General features: G+C 42.8%; 1 protein-coding gene across 8 annotated transcripts in view; it reads right to left on the bottom strand.

Moving 5' to 3' along the window:
• The window catches only part of KCNAB2 (potassium voltage-gated channel subfamily A regulatory beta subunit 2), a 206,215-nt gene that overhangs the window by 5,803 nt on the left and 178,172 nt on the right, over positions 1-22,240 (bottom strand). For all 8 annotated transcript variants that reach the window (XM_077250367.1, XM_077250364.1, XM_077250366.1 and 5 more), the window contains 2 exons: positions 12,852-12,937; positions 651-771 (listed from right to left, as the gene is read on the bottom strand). In XM_077250367.1, the coding sequence (XP_077106482.1) occupies positions 651-771; positions 12,852-12,937 (207 nt within the window). The remainder of the gene's footprint in view (positions 1-650; positions 772-12,851; positions 12,938-22,240) is intronic.

Raw genomic sequence — 22,240 nt, 5'->3', positions numbered from 1 at the left:
GCGAAGCACCAGCAAAGTGAATGAAGCGGCATCACTAAACCACATCCAACTGGTGGACATTTTTGGAAGAAAAGCAGCTATGTTTTTTAAAATCCTGGAAATTGCTACATAGATTCGAACAGGGACCTGAAACAAACATATGCCGCAATAAACGATGGTCCAATGTGTCTCATGGTGGTGATCTATACACTATCTGTAGGTACTATGTTTTTCATGCCTTCTTTGCTTATTTCTATGGGCTACAGTGACAAAACTGTATTCTGAATTTTGTGAACATCTACCAATCATACATTTTCCATGGGATTGGCTGTCGATGGGATTTGATGTTGAGGGGATCTCCCACTGGATATGTTTTTGCAATATTCGCTGAACATCATGGAGTCAATGATAGTAGAAACTAACGAAAATGTTCGGAACCATTCAACAAACAAATTCGGCATGAATAGGGTAGCAATATGGCATGAATATGGCAAATTTATACTCGGCGACCAAATCCGAACATATTCGCTCAACTCTACTCTGTACATGTGTTCTGGATATATGCAAACTGAGATACATTTCATAGAAGCTGGAATACCCCATTAAGGCACTGCATGCATCCCCGCGATAGTTCTTATATCAGGAGTTTTATTTTTGAAGGCGTAACTTACCAATTTTATGAAACAGTTCTGGGAGTTGAACTTCAACTTTTTCTCTCTGAAACATGTGATACTCTGCTTGCTCACATATTGGAGGAATCAAATTGAACTGCCGTGCTACTGAGTAAGCTTCCTACAAGAGAGGAGTGTGCAAGTAAATTAGAAAAAGCTGTTGTCGGTGGAATATAAAAAAAAGGCTTAAAAGGAATCTGTCACCAAATCTGCGAGAGCAGCATAATTTAGAGACCACGATTCCAGAGACTTACTGGGCTACTTGATGTAGTTTTGATAAAAATCAGTTTTATCAGCAGAAGATCACTCTAATGTAGCTCTCCATAATCATCAGCTCTGTATAACCCGCCCCACCACAGGTTGGCAGCTTTCTGCCTATGCACAGTGTGCACAGAAAGCAGCCAATAGGTGGTGTGGGCGGGGTTATCCAGAGCTCAGCAATCAGAGAACTGCTAGATCTGCAGCAGAGAAAACTGATTTTATCAAATCTGCAAAGAGCAGCCCAGTAAGTGATACACCGTTGGAAGCGGTGTCTGCCTCTATATTATACTACTCTCGGATTACTGCAAAAAACTGGTGACAGATTCATGTTAACAAAAATACAACAGATATTTATAGTTACACACAGCATTTTTACCGAGCACTAGGCGGCAATGTAGTAGAACATGGATTACATAATCTTATAGACGAAGAAGATGGAATCCAGCTCTGGGTAATTCCTTGACCTTCTCCCTGTAGTTATAAGGACTCATCAGCTTTAAAAACCCAGAGATCTGTGTAATACAGGTGTAGAAAGTGCACAGACAACAATGGGGACATGTACAGCGAACATGCACATGGCTAGAGAACTACATGAATGCAGAATTATACTCTGCATATTGCATCTTCGGATTTCCTCCTCCATCGTATGGATTAATGCTCGTTCAGCTCCAAAAAAATAATTAAGCCGTAATACCTCAGCGAGCTTCCAGCTGCAATCAGATCCTGTCCACACAACTTACCATCAACGGGGCTCGCTCTGTTTTGTTTACAGTCACGACTAATGTGAGCATTTTATTTTTAGCCAAAAGCCCATCTTCATTCTAATGTCTGTCTGAACATCACAGCCACATGCCCAGGAGACATTCCACAGTGTCTTTTTTCCATCATATATCGTGTAAATTAGTATTACGAACTTTATTTTTTAATTCTTTTTTTTTGACAGTAAATATTTATACATTAAACATATTTACTGTGTAGTGAAACGTGTTGTATGCACAGTTTGTGCATTTCTGCTAAATCTGGCCATTGACATGATAACATTTTCTTAACGAAACTTTGGCATCAGTGAACCATAAAAGTTTGATCTACAGTAATAGAAAAAATACTCTGTTTCAACAATTTAAGCAACTTTCACTTCATTAGAGCCAAAAATGTTGCCGTTCCTTAGTAGTAAATATATATTTCGTCCAGTGCAAAGATTCCAAATATACAAATAACCAGGTAAAGAAAACTTTCATATTCTAAAAAGAATCTTTTTTTTCTGTAGAACCTTTTCCTAAAGAGTTAGATGAAAGAAAAATCCTTGACAAAAAAACAAGTTCATTCAAAAAAAAATCAAGGACACTTCCATGCGACTGCTATAGAAAACCATAAGCAGCAAAATGGGAGGTTATGAAGAGCACAGCAAGAGGCACCGCCATGGGTTCTCCAAGGCGGGGAACCACGCTTTATGGGCTTACTTATTGTGTCAGACCTTTGGTTCACATCTGCAAAGGGATTAAAGTACCCATACAAACTAGATTTTTGTTGGTGACTTACGGATATCTAATGGGCATCAAAGAGTAATATGTTTGTACGTTTGACTTTTACTATGGCTTAATCACCCAGGATGAAGAAGGCAGTTCATTAGCCATTCTACTGCCGAGACCAAGATTCTCATCTGAAATCATGGACAATTGAGGAAAACAAAATCTAAACACAATTACCATCTACTCTAAAGGTACCGTCACACTAAACGATATCGCTAGCGATCCGTGACGTTGCAGCGTCCTGGCTAGCGATATCGTTGAGTGTGACAGGCAGCAGCGATCAGGATCCTGCTGTGATATCGCTGGTCGTTGAAGAAAGTTCAGAACTTTATTTGGTCGTCAGATCGCCGTGTATCGTCGTGTTTGACACCAAAAGCAACGATGCCAGCGATGTTTTACCCTGGTAACCAGGGTAAACATCGGGTTGCTAAGCGCAGGGCCGCGCTTAGTAACCCGATGTTTACCCTGGTTACCAGTGTAAAATGTAAAAAAAATAAACAGTACATACTCACCTTCGCGTCCCCGGCCGTCCGCTTCCTGCACTGACTGAGCACCGGCCATAAAGTGAAAGCACAGCACAGCGGTGACGTCACCGCTCTGCTGTTAGGGCACTCACAGTCAGTGCAGGAAGCGGACGCCGGGGGACGCGAAGGTGAGTAGGTAGTGTTTGTTTTTTTTACATTTTACACTGGTAACCAGGGTAAACATCGGGTTACTAAGCGCGGCCCTGCGCTTAGCAACCCGATGTTTACCCTGGTTACCCGGGGACCTCGGCATCGTTGGTCGCTGGAGAGCGGTCTGTGTAACAGCTCTCCAGCGACCAAACAGCGACGCTGCAGCGATCGGCATCGTTGTCTGTATCGCTGCAGCGTCGCTAAGTGTGACGGGGCCTTAAAACACAAAAATTTTTACACCTCTCTTCCAGAGACTACTCTCAAGTGCAAAAACTAATGAATGGGCCATCTCAGAAGACAATTACATTCCATATATTCTACAAGGATATACAGATTTAAAGGGAAGCCATCTTTGAAAAATGACCGAGTCTTACTTCCCATCCTTTCAGCAGAGGCAGGATTAAAACTACAGGCGAGACCTCTATATACAGCTGATAATACAGGATCCACAAATCACAATAGACGATATAACAGCTGACCCTGCTTCACAGGGACCCGGGGCTGGGTAAGTGCTAGGGCCCTGAGCAGGCGGTGGGACCCCACTCGCAGTCGGGGACACAGGTGCAGTGCCAGCTCCCACGGGTGGGACACCCCCCCAACTTTCTCAGAGTCCGGTACTTGCAATACTTACCGTTCCTTGGCTGCAGCGTCTTCTGCGTCATCTGACTCGAGACATTTCAGGTCAGAGGGTGTGCTGACGTAACTAGTGTGAACTCCCTGCTCTTAACAGTCACAGTGCAGAGAGCCGAAAGACAGCGACACTAAGGAGTCAGGAGCAGAGCAGCGGCCAGCGAGGAGAGGTATTTAATTTTTTTTTAATGTTTGGAGCATTATATGGGGCCCATTATGCATGGATCAATATATGGGGCCCATCATATACTGTATGGAGCAATAGATGGGGCCCATCATGAAGTGGAGCATTATATGGAGCCAATCATATGCTGTATGGAGCATTATATGGGGCCCATTATGTATGGAGCATTATATATGGGGTCTATCATATACTGTATGGAGCATTATATAGGGCCAATCATATACTGTATGGAGCAATAGATGGGGCCCATCATGAAGTGGAGCATTATATGGAGCCAATCATATGCTGCATGCAGCATTATATGGGGCCCATTATGTATGGAGCATTATATGGGGCCCATTATATATGTAGCAATATATGGGGTCTATCATATACTGTATGGAGCATTAAGCATTATATAGGGCCAATCATATACTGGATGGAGCATTATATGGGGCCCAATGTATATGTAGCAATATATGGGGTCTATCATATACTGTATGGAGCATTATATAGGGCCAATCATATACTGGATGGAGCATTATATGGGGCCCATTATATATGTAGCAATATATGGAGCCAATCATATACTGAATGGAGCATTATATGGGGCCCATTATGTATGGAGCATTACATGGGGTCTACTATGTATGGAGCATTACATGGGGCCCATCATATACTGTATGGAGAATTATATGGGGCCCATTATACATTAACCCCTTAACCCCCAAGGATGGTTTGCACGTTAGTGACCGGGCCAATTTTTACAATTCTGACCACTGTCCCTTTATGAGGTTATAATTCTGGAACGCTTCAACGGATCGTGATGATTCTGACAATGTTTTCTCGTGACATATTGTACTTCATGATCGTGGTAAAATTTCTTTGATATTACCTGTGTTTATTTGTGAAAAAAATGGAAATTTGGGGAAAATTTCGCAATTTTCCAACTTTTAATTTTATGCCCTTAAATCACAGAGATATGCCACACAAAATACTTAATAAGTAACATTTCCCACATGTCTACTTTACATCAGCACAATTTTGGAACCAAACTTTTTTTTTTTTTTGTTAGGGAGTTATAAGGGTTAAAAGTTGACCACCTATTTCTCATTTTTACACCAAGTCATTTTGAGGGGTCTATATGATAGAAAATAACCAAGTGTGACACCATTCTAAAAACTGCACCCTTCAAGGTGCTCAAAACCACATTGAAGAAGTTTATTACACTTCAGGTGTTTCACAGGAATTTTTGGAATGTTTAAAAAAAAACAAAAAAAAAAACCTAACATTTAACTTTTTTTCACAAAAAATTTACTTCAGCTCCAATTTGTTTTATTTTACCAAGGATAACAGGAGAAAGTGGACCCCAAAAGGTGTTGTACAATTTGTCCATAGTAAGCAGATACCCCATATGTGGGGGTAAACCACTGTTTTGACGCATGGCAGAGCTCGGAAGGGAAGGAGCGCCGTTTGACTTTTCAATGCAAAATTGACTGGAATTGAGATGGGGCGCCATGTCGCGTTTGGCGAGCCCCTGATGTGCCTAAACATTGAAACCCCCACAAGTGACACCACTTTTGGAAAGTAGACCCCCTAACGAACTTATCTAGATGTGTGGTGAGCACTTTAACCCACCCAGTGCTTCACAGAAGTTTACCAAGGGTAAGAGAAGAAATTAGACCCCAAAAGTTGTTGCGCAATTTGTCCTGAGTACGCAGATACCCCATATGTGGGGGTAAACCACTGTTTGGGTGCATGGCAGAGCTCGGAACAGAAGGAGCGCCGTTTGACTTTTCAATTGACTGGAATTGAGATGGGACACCATGTCGCGTTTGGAGAGCCCCTGATGTGCCTAAACATTGAAACCCCCCACACCATTTTGGTAAGTAGACCCCCTAAGGAACTTATCTAGATGTGTTGTGAGAGCTTTGAACCCCCAAGTGTTTCACTACAGTTTATAACGCAGAGCCGTGAAAATAAAAAATAGTTTTTTTCCAACAAAAATGTTTTTTTAGCCCCCCAAATTTTTATTTTCCCAAGGGTAACAAGAGAAATTGAACCCCAAAAGTTGCTGTCCAATTTTGATTTTTTTTATTTTTTTAGATGTGTGAATATTTTTTTTACTTTATAACATTTCCCGGGGGAGGGGCATCATGTTATAGGGTCAGATTGCTGATCTGACACTTTGCAGAGCACTGTGTCAGATCAGCGATCTGACAGGCAGTGCAGGGAGGCTTCCAGGCGCTTGCAAGCCACCTCCCTGCAGGACCCGGAAGGAGCCCCGCAGCTATATTGGATCCGGGGCCTGCAGGGAGGAGGAGGTAGGAGACACATGGAGCAACGCAATCACATCGCGTTGCTCCAAGGGTCTCAGGGAAGCATGCAGGGAGCCCCCTCCCTGAGCGGTGCTTCCCTATACCGCCGGAACACCGTGATCATCTTTGCTCGCAGTGTGCCGGGGGTTAATGTGCCAGGAGCGGTCCGTGATATCGTGACTATCGTCATAGTGCTGGATGTCAGCTGCGATAGTCAGCTGACACCCGGCCGCGCTCCCCCAGTGAGTGCGGCCGATCGCATATGACGTACTATCCCGTCGCTGGGAATTAAGTCCCAGGTCACCTCGACGGGATAGTGCATCATATGGGATTATGGGGTTGAGCAATATATGGGGCTCATTATGTATGGAGCAATATATGAAGATCATTATACTGTATGGAGCAATATATGGGGTCCATTATTCTGTATGGAGCAATATATGGGGTCCATTATTCTGTATGGAGCAATATATGGGGTCCATTATTCTGTATGGAGCAATATATAGGGTCCATTATTATGACTGGAGCAATTTATGGGGCTCATACTGTTTGTGGCATTTTAAGAGGATCAATATGTATTGAGCAATATATGGGGTTCATTCTGTATGGAGCAATATTCGACGTTCATTATATTGTATGAAGCAATATATGGGGCTCATACTGTATGGAGCATTTTATGGAGCTCATTCTGTATAGAGCAAAATATGGGGTTCATTCTGTGTGGAGCAACATATGGGGCTCATTATACAGTCTGGAACAATATATGGGGTTCATTGTACTGCATGGAGCATTATATAGGGTCCATTATTCTGTATGGAACATTAAATGGGGCCCATTATGTATTGAGCAATATATGGGGCTCATTATGAATGGAGCAATATATGGGGCTCATTATACTGTATGGAACATTTTCTGGGGCTCATTCTGTATGGAGCAATATATGGCGTTCATTATACTGTGTGGAGCATTATATGGGGTCTATTACTATGAATAGAGCAATATATGGGGCTCATTATTCTGTATGGAGCAATATATGGGGCTCATTATTCTGTAAAGAGCACTATGTGGTGTACATAATACTGTATGGAGCAATATACAGGGCTTATTTTTCGGTGTGGAGCAATATGTGGGGATCTTTACACTGTGTGGAGCATTATATAGGTTCCATTATTCTGTATGGCGTAGTATATGGGGCTCATTCTGTATGGAGCAATATATGGCGTTCATTATACTGTGTGGAGCATTATATGGGGTCCATTATTATGAATAGACCAATATATGGGGCTCATTATACTGTATGGAGCACTATGTTGTGCCTATAATACTGTAAAGAGCACTATGTGGTGCCCATAATACTGTATGGAGCAATATATGGGGTCCATTATACTGAATGGAGCAATATATGGGGCTCATTCTGTATAGAGCACTATGTGGTGTCCATAATACTGTATGGAGCAATATATGGGGCTCATTCTGTATGGAGCAATATATGGGGCTCATTATTCTGTATAGAGCACTATGTGGTGCCCATAATACTGTATGAAGCACTATATGGGGCTTATTTTCCGGTGTGGAGCAATATGTGGGGATCTTTATACTGTGTGGAGCATTATATGGGGTCCATTATTCTGTATGGCGTAGTATATGGGGCTCACTATTCTGTATGGAGCACTATGTGGTGCCCAAAATACTGTATGTAGCAATACATGGGGCTCATTCTGTATGGAGCATTATATGGGGTCCATTATTTTGTATGGAGCAATATTTGGGGCTCATTCTGGAGCGTTATGTGGTGCCCATAATACTGTATAGAGGAATATACTGCCCAGTCTCTGGGCTACTGTAGAATTTACAATATATATCACTTATCTACTATATAATTGTCTAAGGGTCACTTCCGTCTGTCCTTCTGTCTGTCGCGGTTATTCGTTCGCTGATTGGTCGCGCCAGCTGCCTGTCATGGCTGCCGCGACCAATCAGCGATGCCCACAGTCCGGAAGAAAATGGCCGCTCCTTACTCCCCGCACTCACTGCCCAGCGCCCGCATACACCCCTCCGATCAGCGCTCACACAGGGTTAATGCCGGCGGTAAAAGACCGCGTTATGCCGCGGGTAACGCACTCCGTTACTGCCGCTATTAACCCTGTGTGACCAAGTTTTCACTATTGACGCAGCCTATGCAGCGTCAATAGTAAAAACATCTAATGTTAAAAATAATAATAAAAAAAATCATTATATACTCACCTTCCGCCGCCTTTCCCCCTCCTCGCGATGCTCCGGCCGGTCCATGTAAGCGGAACGATCCAGGCCCAAGGATGGTCTGCCAGAAGGACCTTCCATGACGTGATCACAGGCCCTGCGAGAAGGACCTTCCATGACGTCGCTGTCACATAACCGTGACGTCATGGAAGGTCCTTCTGGCATACCATCCCGGGACCGGAAGCTGCCGCCTGCGGTCGTCACGGTCATGTGACCGCGACGTCATCACAGGTCCTGCGCGAGAAGGACCTGCCATGACGTCACGGTCATGTGACCGCGACGTCATCACACCCTGGGACTGGAATCTGACGCCTGCACCACGCACAAGGCCAGGACTTCAACGGGCCTTCGGAGGTTGAGTATATGTTTATTTTTAATTTTAACTCTGCATACTACGTGGCTCTGTGCTGTATACTCCGTTCCTGGGCAATATACTACGTGACTGGGCAATATGATACGTACGTGGCTGGGCAATATACTACGTGGCTGGGCAATATACTACGTGGCTGGGCAATATACTACGTGGCTGGGCAATATACTACGTGGCTGGGCAATATACTACGTGGGCTGTGCTGTATAGTACGTGGCTGGACAATATACTACGTGGGCTGTGCTGTATACTACGTGGCTGGGCAATATACTACATGGCTGTCCAATATACTACGTGGCTGGGCAATATGCTACATGGCTGTGCAATATACTAAGTGGGCTGTGCAATATACTACGTGGCTAGGCAATATACTACGTGGCTAGGCAATATACTACGTGGCTGGGCAATATACTACGTGGGCTGTGCTGTATAGTACGTGGTTGGGCAATATACTACGTGGGCTGTGCTGTATACTACGTGGCTGGGCAATATACTACATGGCTGGGCAATATACTACGTGGCTGGGCAATATGCTATATGGCTGTGCAATATACTACGTGGGCTGTGCAATATACTATGTGGCTGTGCAATATACTACGTGGGCTGTGCTGTATACTACGTGGCTGGGCAATATACGTGGGCTGTGCTGTATACTACGTGGCTGGGCAATATCCTACGTGGGCTGGGCAATATCCTACGTGGGCTGGGCAATATACTACGTGGCTGGGCAATATACTACGTGGCTGGGCAATATACTCCGTGGCTGGGCAATATACTCCGTGGCTGGGCAATATACTCCGTGGCTGGGCAATATACTCCGTGGCTGGGCAATATACTCCGTGGCTGGGCAATATACTCCGTGGCTGGGCAATATACTCCGTGGCTGGGCAATATACTACGTGGGCTGTGCAATATACTACGTGGGCTGTGTAATATACTATGTGGCTGTGCAATATATTACGTGGCTGGGCAATATACTACGTGGGCTGTGCTGTATACTACGTGGCTGGGCAATATACTACGTGGGCTGTGCAATACACTACATGGCTGGGCAATATACTATGTGGGCTGTGCAATATACTATGTGGCTGTGCAATATACTACGTGGCTGGGCAATATACTACGTGGGCTGTGCTGTATACTACGTGGCTGGGCAATATACTACGTGGGCTGTGCTGTATACAGGGCCGGCTCCAGGTTTTTGAGGGCCCCGGGCGAAAGAGTGTCAGTGGGCCCTCCCCTTTAACATATACCACGATTCATGATGCACACATACAGCAGAGAAATATAGGTATAGTGCAATGCCAGATTTCACTTCTTACACTACATGAGTGGGGCTTCATAGCCGGCGCTCCTCTGCTGGTTTGTGACGACGTGCTGCACAGACTCATGGCCAAAGCCGCTAATTACAAGCTATGCCTGACCCCTGTGGCATGTTGTTATGCTGCAATCACCAGTGAGATTGTGGTTTTTTGTGTTTCTTTTTTATATACCTGCAAAATCCCTTTAAGTTTTAATACTATGAACCCTTTAAAAAAAATTGCGTTCATGTCAGTTCCTTAAAATAAGAAAGCTACTGTCACCAGCTACCATCTAGATGTCAATACCATGCACAGGAGTATTTAAAGGGCCTTTATTTGTGTCTACAGATAGTAAAGGGAGGATTTCAGGCAATAAATCTGCATTATGGGATTGTTAGTTAAGCAATTACCTAACTTCAAACTACAGTTTCTTGTATAATTACACAGAGCTATAGAGGCGAAACTACTGTAACCTATGTGCATAGCAACTGTGATAGCGCAACACTCCCAGCCAGGCACCGCCACAGAGCTGGATGCAGTACACGCTTTTTGCAGGGGGCCATATCACAGGTGTGCAGGGGGGCCATATCACAGGTGTGCAGGGGGGCCATATCACAGATGTGCAGGGGGGCCATATCGCAGGTGTGCAGGGGGCCATATCACAGGTGTGCAGGGGGCCATATCACAGGTGTGCAGGGGGGCCATATCGCAGGTGTGCAGGGGGCCATATCGCAGGTGTGCAGGGGGGCCATATCACAGGTGTGCAGGGGGCCATATCACAGGTGTGCAGGGGGCCATATCACAGGTGTGCAGGGGGCCATATCACAGGTGTGCAGGGGGGCCATATCACAGGTGTGCAGGGGGGCCATATCGCAGGTGTGCAGGGGGCCATATCGCAGGTGTGCAGGGGGCCATATCGCAGGTGCGCAGGGGGGCCATATCGCAGGTGTGCAAGGGGCATATAACAGGTGTGCAGGGGGCATATAACAGGTGTGCAGGGGGCATATAACAGGTGTGCAGGGGGCATATAACAGGTGTGCAGGGGGCATATAACAGGTGTGCAGGGGGCATATAACAGGTGTGCAGGGGGCATATAACAGGTGTGCAGGGGGCATATAACAGGTGTGCAGGGGGCATATAACAGGTGTGCAGGGGGCATATAACAGGTGTGCAGGGGGCATATAACAGGTGTGCAGGGGGCATATAACAGGTGTGCAGGGGGCATATAACAGGCTTGCAGGGGGCATATAACAGGTGTGCAGGGGGGCATATAACAGGTGTGCAGGGGGCATATAACAGGTGTGCAGGGGGCATATAACAGGTGTGCAGGGGGCCATATAGCAGCATCACATGGCACAATATCCCACAGGTCAGTGACTGCAATGTGCCCACTAGTGACATGGCAGCAGCCTTCACTGGTGGCTCCTGGGATGCAGGTTTTATGGAGAATGAACGCTCAGCACTGAGCTCATAGAAGCTTAGCTGGTACCTACCCGGCCTCTCCTCCTCTCACTGGCAAACTTTGCGGCCGACTCCTGGCAGGTCGGCTGGTGTGCAGGCAGTGCCGGCGGGTAGACACTCCGCTCCCGAGTGCGGCTCTCTGCACGTTTCTAACCGTCTTCATTGCAGTGGAGAGACGGGGGGCCCACTCACGCTGTCTGGGATACAGCGTGCTCAGAGTACGTGGTGACCGTCCGCCGGACTGTGTGATGTCATGTGGAGGAGAGCGCTGAGGCTGGAGAAACCAGGAAATGGGCAGGAGGATCATGAACAGTGCCTGCGGGCAGACACTCCGCTCCCGAGTGCGTCTCTCTGCACGTTTCCAACCGTCTTCATGATCCTCCTGCCCTTTTCCCGGTGTCTCCAGCTTCAGCGCTCTCCTCCTCCACCTGACATCACACAGTCCGGCGGACAGTCACCAAGTAGTCTGCGCACGCTGTATCCCAGACAGCGTGAGTGGGCCCCCCCGTCTCGCCAGGGCCCCGGCACTTGCCCGGGTGCGCCGGGTGCTGACACCGGCCCTGGCTGTATACTACGTGGCTGGGCAATATACAACGTGGCTGAGCAATATACTACGTCACTCTGCAATATACTATGTGGGCTGTGCAATATACTACGTGGCTGGGCAATATACTACGTGGACATGCATATTCTAGAATACCCGTTAGAATCGGGCCACCATCTAGTGTAATATAAGAACTGATATCTTTGGCACTGAACTATATTTATATTTCTCTGCCATATCTGTGCATCATGAATCGTGGTATATGTTACAGAGGCCCACAGACGGTTTCGCCGGGGACCCACAAAAAACAGGAGCCGGCCCTGAAGAGGACCTTTGCAAAACGCTCATTAGATGCTTCAATACTAAATATTGGTCAGATCCCCACCCTTTGTGGTTATGTACATGTGTTGTTTCCTTAGACAATTGGAAGTTAAGAGTCTAAAAAAAGCTCCAGCATTGCCCAAAATATTTTAAAAATACAAGAGCCAGCGTAGATAAAAAAAAAAAGGGGTTGTCATATAGAGAAAACCACTATAGATTTCAGATTAAGATTTATTCCACCACAAACCATGATTTGCTGCCTTTATTTATTTATTATAACCAGTAAGTGTTTAGGCAGAGTTGGTAAATAGGAACATCAATATTGTATAATCTGATAAAAACCAAATGGAATTGAAAAAGAAAATATTACCATTATTTCCATAGAGCTCCAACGTGATGTCCCCCAATACATGGCCATCCCTTGGTTGATCACATGAGTCATGGCTCGGACCGTCTCTGTGGAGAAAGTAACGGAGGCAAGAGAGAGGAAGTAAAGTCTCCGTTAAGACCCAAACAGACAACTCATACCATGCAGGAAGCTAAATCTACAACACCGAAAAGGGAAAGAATGCTGCAAGGACATCTTGCAAGCAGTGGAAATCATTCATGTCCATTTATTCATTCACTTGCGGTAAATGCAGGTCCAAAAAAATTTTAGGAGCGGTCACCTTTCCTTGAGAAAGATGAATACAGTAAAGAGAAACACAAGTAGTATGGAAACTAATTTCGGTGCTATGATCAATATGAAAAATGTGTAGATGCTAAGGTGCATTATTGATCTCGGAGGTTCGTTACTCAGTGGGAAGGAGTCCCCAAATCTTGGACTGTTGAGACAGTTGACTCTCGTTTTTAGAAGAACATTACATGACTATGAGAAACTCAAAAGAAGTAGCAGAATTTGACTCGAGGGCCCAGATATATATATATATATAGTCTGTCTGCAGCTGCCCACAATCATGTAATGCACAAAATATAGCACTTCATTACATTTCATGTCCAGACATACTGTTGTACGATATTACAAATGGAGTATTATAAATTCATTTGTAGAGCGAGTTGTCCAAGTCGAGACAGAAAGCGAAAATGCAGGCTTAAAATAATTAACTCTGATTCGTATTATATCAAAGGATAAAGTATAATCAACTGAAGCAATATCAAAGAGGAAATAAAAATGGCTAAAAAATTATCATTTTGAAAAAATAAAAACGGTCTTGAAATATAAGTTAATATATCAAAATAATAATATATTAGTTATCCACGTTACAGTTATCCAAACTTCTTTTTTCCATATTTTATTCCTTTTTTTTCTATAAATTATTACTTTATAAATAAGCCATAACAAGAAACTAGAATAATTTATGCTAAATTAATGGGTTAGTCTCAAAATCATAATGTCTCAGTGTCCTGTATATACAGAATACTTCTTGTGCGCCAATTCAACCTGTTACTTTTATAATTTTTTTCATTTAATCTGCACCGATTTGCAGCCACCAGCCCCTAAGAATAACTCTTACTATCAAATGAAATCAATTGTATATACTTTACCTTGGGTTTGACTGAAACCTTACCCTGCAGAAAATGTGATTCATTATTTTATTAAGTAAAAAATGAAAGGATATATTATATAAAAAATTGGATCAATTGCTGCCAAGCAAATACCCCATCAGTCACTGACACAAAGGGGCAAAAGTGACCTGGGTAGATGGGGGCATGCTGTTTGTGGGACAACAGAAATCGATAGGTTTGTAGAAAACAGCACCCAACTGAGAACTTTTTCACCTTTGGTTTGATGGTGATTGCTTTGGGTCTTAGTACCCAGGTCCATGCAAAAAAAAATCACTGACTTGTCAGCCTCTCTTTAAAATGTAGGAAAGCTGTTAATTCGTAGATGGACATTAACGAGACAGGTTTGAAAAAAAATATGTTTGAACTGATGTCATTAATATGCTATAATGTGATTACACTGGGTGTATGAGAAGAACATGAAGTTATGTCTGAATATTAGAAGACATTTAAAAACATCTTACTCCAGAACACACAGTCAAGTTTCTTAAAGGGAATCTGTCAGCAAGTTTTTGCTATGTAATTTGAGGACAGCATGAGGTAGAAGTTGAGACACTGATTTCCACGATGTGTCACATATAAGGCTGTGTGCTGCTGTTTTAATACGATGAATGTTTTAATCAGCAGGAAAATATCCTGGCCTGGACTACAGCTCATGTGCTTCCTTGTCCAACTCTGCTCCAGCACTGATTAGTAGCTCACTGTCAATAGACAAAATACACATAAAGCTATGGTGTGGGCGGGGTTAGCTTTCTGAGCTCTGCTTCATGCTACAACTAAGAACACTGATTGTATCACAACTGCTGCACCCAGTAAACTAAGTGATACATCACTGGAATATGTTTTTTTTTTTTAACCCCTACATTATGCTGTTCTCAGATTAGGTAGCAAATATCCTATGACAGATTCCCTTTATTATTTTCATCAAACTTCTGAAACGGAACTTGCCTCTGACAAAATATACTTTTCATAAAGACTGTCTTTTTGGAATTGGCCCAATTCAGATGGGGAAACTGTACCCAAGTCTGTATTCCAGATGTGTCATTCCTGGGGCACAACTAGACAGACTCGTATGGTGAAAAGGAACAGAACGTAGTGCACCACAGGGGTCTGAGGGTCCATTCTAGAATCTGGAGAACATGTCACCAATGTGAAAGAGTCCTAAGACTTTTTAGGTGAACCTCCTAGGGGTTCACTATGTGTTTCATATTCAGGGGAAAATGGAAGACTCACAGTTCTATAGTAGGACTTTTCAGAAGATTATTTATAATCTGTAAGAAGACACTTTTAGTATTGCCCGTGAAAGAGGTTGGCCACTACTTTACATGTCCCGTTCATGAAAACTAAAGGCCATGGATAAGGACAAATACATTGCTTGGACAAATCCTTCTGTAATCTGAGCGGCTTTTCTAGTCACATGATCTCTGGCATTATGTCACGTCAACATCAGGCTGTGAAAACTGAGAAGTGGGCATGACTTGTCCCATGGGAGGCCAGCAGAGCTCACTGTTTCTGTGCATACTGCTGCAGACACAGCTCTCCATTGTATCTCTATACAGCAGGCTGTATCTACATGTTCACACTCTGCTGTATTCCCTCTATTATATGAATACATTCATCTCACTCTCTCCACCCATCTATGTAATCCAATTACCTCCCCCATACACCCCAACCAATCTATCTGTACCCATTCATCAGTGAAGGGGATAATCTTTATTGACCGGGCTGGTGTTCTGGTGCTTTGTGCATTTCTTCTATTGCCTGCAGCGTCCTGTACAGGAGATTGTCCAGGTCTGTGTGTGACACAAGGTAAAGGTGGAGTTACAGGTCTGTGCTCACTGCTGGCTTGCTGCCCAGCACAAGGTATGATAGGAAATGTAGTAAGAATTCTGAAAAGCTGGTGCTAGGGCATGAAAAGTGGAGCAGAAAGGCCTAAAACTACATGAAACTTAGCAGAAAAAGTATAGGTGCATTGTCCTTAACCCCTCAACCCCCCAGTCTGTTTTCACCTTCCTGACCAGGCTAATTTATTCAATTCTGACCAGTGTCACTTTATGTGGTAATAACTCTGGTCTGGAAAGCTTCCAACATATCCCTGTGATTCTGGGATTGTTTTTTTTGTGTGACACTTTGTGCTTTATGTTAGTGGTTAATGTTGGTCGCCATGATTTGCGTTTATTTATGAACATATTGAAAATTTGAAAACATTTGCAATTTTCAAACACTTATTTTTTTTATGTCATTAAACCAAATATTAATATCACAAAATAATAAATATGTACTACATATCTACTTCACATCAGCAACATTTTTTAAACACAATTGTTTTTTTGGTTAGGCAGTTAGAAGAGTTAAATTTTTTTTCAGCAATTTCTCCAAACAAATTTACAAAACCAATTTTTTTTAGGGACCAGATTCCATTTGAAGTTAAGGTATGTTCCCAAGGTCAGTTAACGGTGTTACAGCATAGTGGATGGGATTTCAAGAAATCCCCAGGTCCACTATGCGTGCACCAGCAACCGCGGCTTCCCTGCGGAGATGGACATGAGGCGAATCTTTCCATACCGCAGCATGTCTATTTATCTTGCAGAGACGACCAAATTTGTCATTTTCACAAGGGTAACATGAGAAAAAAAATGGACCCCAAAATATCTTGTGCAAATTATCCAGAGTATGCCGATACCCCATATGTGGTGGAAAACTATTGTTTGGGCACACGGCAGGGCTCAGAAGGGAAGGAGAGAAATTTTGCCTGGAATAATTTGTGGATGCCATGTCACATTTGAAAGGCCCCCGACATGTGAAAACAGCAGAACCCCCCCCATAAGTGACCCCATTTTGAAAACTGCACTTCTTGAGGAATTCATCTAGTGGTGTACTAAGCATTTTTAACCCTCAGGTGAACACAAGTGTATAACATTGGGCAGAGTCATTGGAAAATTAGCATTTTTTTCCACAAAAATGTTTCTTTGAGCCAAGTATTTAATTTTCAAAAGGGATAAAAGGAGAAAATATTACATACAATTTGTTTAGCAATTTCTCCTGAGTACGCCAATACCCCATATGTGGTCCAAAATAACTTTTGAGGCACAGTGCAAAGCTCAGAAGGGAAGGGCCATATTGGAGTTCAGATTTTGCTGGAATGGTTCGAAAGGGACATGTCACATTAGTAGAGCCACTGAGATGCCAGAACAGCAGAAACCCTCCATCAGTGACCCCATTTTGCAAACTACATATCTCAATGAATTAATCTATGATTGCAGTGATCATGTTGACAAGACAGGTGTGTCATAGAATTTTATACCACTGGGTGGTGAAATAATAATAACATTCTTACCACACAAATTTTGTTTTACATTTTCAGATGAGGAAATGTGTAAAAATGGCACAAAAATTAGTCAAACAATTTCTGCTGAACGTTTCAATACCCCATATGTGGCCATACCCATAGGTGGCTGTCCAGTACTGCTTAGCGACATGGCGAGACTTGGAAGGGACTGAGACCTATTTGACTCTTGGAGAACTATTGTAGAATAGTTTGCAGACTCCATACACAGAGCCCCCAAGTGCCAGAAGAAGCAGAATCCCCCAAGTTTTTTGAAATTTTGGAAATTACACCCCTCTGGGAATTTGCAGGTCTAGTGATGATTTTGACTCCATTGGTGTTTTCCAGAAACAAGCAGCAGTGGATGTTGCTGAGTGAAAATTGCCAATCTGCCATTGTAGTGCCCGTACATTGTAGTATCCAGTACGCTGATGTGCCCAGCTCATGCTTCTGGAGACGCACACCCTGTAAATTAAGCGGGCACTCAATGCTATAGAAATACCAAACATGTGGATGCTAACAGCGGTTTAGGCACAGTGAGACTCAGAAGGGAGAGGGGCATTTGAATTTGTGCACAATTCACTGGATCTCTTTTGGGGGAGAGAATCCATAGCGCTTCTCCAGAGCCTTAGTGCTACCAGTAAAGTGGAAGCCCCAGACAGACAGAGACAGATGATGGACCCGAGTGGGGAGCTGCTTTTTTTGTGAATTGAGTTGAAGCTTTTATGGAGAACATTTTACATAACATTTTGGATCACATTTATCCTGCGCTCTAAGCTGAGGACTTACATCATGGTTTCCATCTAAACATCTGAATGACTCAACTTAGATGAAACCCCTGAGGGATCCATTCACTATAATGAGGCAGCAGAGTTACTCTACACTCCGTTTGGCCTCTGTTCAGCGGTGTCCTTTTCAGAAGTTGACAAAACTGTAGTCGGCTGCGCTTTTATGCACGCTTAAAAAAAACAGACATTGGCAGACCAGAGAGAGTCCACAGCGCCTCCATCTGCCTCTATACAGGAAATATTCAACCAGGGGTTCAGTCTGAATCGCGTATTTCATAGATTTACACAGAAACCCCAATGTAAGTGCTCAGCGTAGAGCACAGGATAAATGTGAGCCTAACCTTACTGCAATATTTGGGAGGTAGAATAAATAAATCAACAGCAGGTCAAGAATTGTTTTCAATTTTTTTTTACGCCATTCCTTGTGTGGTATAAGTGATTAGACGACTTTATTTTTCAGGTCGGTGCAATTACAGCGATACCAGATATATATATTTTTTTTCTGTTTGGCTGCTGTCACACTAAAAAACGCTTTTTTGATCTTTCTGCTGACAGAGTCATGAAGGGTTGTTTTGTGCGTGATGAGTTAACGTTTTTAGTGGTACAATTTTCAGGCACATTACATTATTTCATTGCTTTCTATTTTTTGAGAGGCAGAATTAACAAAAAACAGCAATTCAGGTTTTTTGTTTTATTTTAATGCCGCTCGCCATGTGGTAAAAATGATGAGACTTTTATTCTTCGGGTCAGTATGGGTAGAGCAATACCACATTTATATATTTTGTATGTTTTTGTGCTTTTATACAATAAAACTATTTTATAGAAAAAAAATTGTTTTTGCATCTCTATAATCTGACAGCTATAACTTTTATATTTTTCTGCTGATGGAGCCATATGATGGTTTATTTTTTGAAGGACAAGATGACGTTTTCAGCTATATCATTTTTATTTCCATTTTATTTTATCGCATTTTATTACTTTTTGTTCAGCAGTATGATGAAAAATGAAGGAGATAACTAGTGTGACAATTTTATAGGTTGGGTCGTACCAGATACAGAGATACCAATTCTGTGTACATTTTTTCGTGTAATATTTTTTTCCATAAACATACATATTTATGGGTACAATACCATTTTCCTCTTTTTACATTTTGTAATATTTTGAAAAAATAGTTGAACTTTTTTTAATTAATTTTTTTTTTTACTGACACAGCGGGGCGCCGATCGGAAGGGAGAAGGAGCCCCCTCCCTCTCCTAGCCTTCGAAATCTCAGTAATGGGAAAGTCAGTCTTCACTGAATACAGATTTTACCTTAGAATTGAGAATTTTGATAATGACTGATCAATTTTGCTGGAGAAAGAAGTAGATTTTTCTATTTTTTAGTAGAGGTAAGACTATTTTAACCATTTTATCACCTGTATACCCATAGTAATAGCTTAAAATCGTCCCAGGGGGTGACAGATTCCCTTAAAAAATAAAAATAAAAAGGCGGTTATGCTTTAAACATTTATGGCAGAACCAGTAGCTGAGTCAGGGCAGTGGACAACCTCTTTAATAGAGTTACCAGAATAACAAGTTGGGGTTTGGCCGCCCAAAACATTAAACATTCAGGCTGATGACTGCTGGCGTGAAGTTTGCAGGGACTAAAGAGGTTACTACTTTAGTTTTTGCACTTAATGAAGTTATACAAGGTAGATTTATGTGATGTGACACCAACCTGAAAGGCACAATAACTGCAGGGATTTCCATGTCTCAATATTGGCACCTGGCTTACACCTTCAGCCAGATCTGAACAGTATCCAATATTTCAGACTTACATGGCATGTGGTCAATGGGCTTAAGGTGCCAAAAGGCAGCTATAGAAAGTAATCCACCATTATGGACAATAATTTCAGTCTACTTTACTGGATCAAGACATCTCTACGTTAATGGTATCGGGGGATAGGCTTGCTTCACATGTCCAAGTTTCAGGGTCTGTTTACAGATTGTCTCTTGACCTGAACACAACAGCGCCATAGGCAGATATAAAGCTGTTTACTTTGGGTCAGGAGACCTGCGGACGGTCCAGAAGAAAATGTCAAGGTAGAAACAGAGATACAGGCATACTCTCCTACTCGACATCGGCCATGGAGGGATGACACTACAATATGGACACCATCCAAGGCTTAGCGAGTATCGTACATGGCTTCTGATCTATTTAATAAGACCCTTTCACAATTCTTGATGGTTTCCTCAGCAGGGCTAGCTCTCCACACTTGATATCAGCCTGGGTGAGAGATACTTTTATAATCACTTAAAGGCCACTAATTATGCCCTAATTTCATTAGCCATCAAACGCTTAATGGAATCTGTCAGTGAGACGAATCCACCCAAACTGCGTATATGGGCATGCAGGTCTTGGAAATGATACTCCATTGACAACTTTATATTTTCACTCAGTTCCTGCATACTAGAGTAATTAAGAGTTTCCATCTATATGAAAATTGGGCATTAAGTGCTCTGGGTGTGACAGAGCACTTAACTAGCCTTTTCCTTCTGAGCTTGTTTCCCTGCCTCTTTAGCTTGATTGGTAGCTCACTGTCTGATTTCCTTGCCTGGCGTGTGACATCGCACACACAGTGAGCTATCAATCAAGCTAAAGAGGCTGCTGTTAGGTGGGGAAATAATCAAGGGAGGCAGAGGATTGGTAAGTGCTCTGTCACGCCCATAGCACTAAACCTGTCATTTATACAAAAGAAAGCGCTACTTTGTTGGAAATGCAACAACTAATCAAAAATATAAATATGCCAATAGATTTACATGTAAAAAAAAAATCTATGTGATGTTCGGTTTGGGGAGGTTGATCTCACATGTCATGGATGGGGAATTTGTCAGTAAATTTAGTGGTAGAATATCAGAAAAAATACATAAAGTAAATGGTGCCTTTATTGAAAAACATATCAGTTTCTAACATAAAGTACAAATAATTATTACTTAGATCAGTGTTTCCCAAACTCCAGTCTTCGCAGCCCTCAACATGTTTTCAGGATTTCCTCAGTAATGCACAGTTGAGAGAATGGGATTCTGATGCCTTGATGATACTTTCATCATCTGTGCAAAACTAAAGAAATCCTGAAAACATGACCTATTGGGGATGTGAGGACCGGAGTTTGGGAAGCACTTAGGTTATCACAGACAACATGCAAATTGCCTCTTCAGAGAGAAACAGGACTGGAATTCTATAGCACCACCTGTTGGAAGCAGCAATCCTACAAGTCACAATCACCCCTTTAACGAGCCTTGCAATATGACTCAGGATAAAAGCCAAATCGGAATCTCAATTTGCAGACAGTGTTTCGGGGAATTGCTCCTCATCAGTGCAAAGTATGAGATCGGATTTGGCTAGGTGAGAGGCTCTGGACTGACGTCTAAGGGGAAACGCTTCTCGTTGTGGAGAGTGACATACCAGCTCTGGCATGCCAAGGTAAGAAGACTTATTTGCTGGCATGTCACTCTCCACAAGGAGAAACATTACCCCTTAGACCACAGAATTTTTGGACTCCATGTATTCGCTTACAGATCCCTGATCTATGGCTCTCCAGCGGTTGCAAAACTCCCACCTTGCGCATCGAGTTCAAGAGCAACAAGGTTGAAGATCTCTGGCTTACATCTATTCAACATGAAGACTGACATGAATTAAGCCGGGTTTTCAAAAAATATATTAATTTAGACTAAGGTGAGTTACCCTGACTGGTGTATGTTACACGTAAGAATATGAGATATGTCACTAAAGGCATTATGGATGGATGAGGACAAACTGTCTAGAGGGCAGAGTCCTCACTGCAGTGCTTGCAAGGTAAACCGCACAGTGCAATTGTGACTTTTTAAGTGTTTCTAAAAGTAGAGGCCAAAAAATAATAATTTTACACAAAAAAAGGTACTCTTCTTTCACAATTTTTTTGGTCAATAACTTAGCACAAAAAATTCAACTTGTTTCAACATCCATTAATTTTACACATATGTCTACAATTTGGATCTCAACAAATGTGAGATTTTAGAAACACTTTAGGGGAATAATGCTTCACCTGTCTCCATCATGCAAACC

This window comes from Ranitomeya variabilis, chromosome 4 (assembly GCF_051348905.1).
Source record: "Ranitomeya variabilis isolate aRanVar5 chromosome 4, aRanVar5.hap1, whole genome shotgun sequence".
Taxonomy (NCBI): Eukaryota; Metazoa; Chordata; class Amphibia; order Anura; family Dendrobatidae; genus Ranitomeya; species Ranitomeya variabilis.
This window is presented reverse-complemented; position numbering and strand designations above follow the sequence as displayed.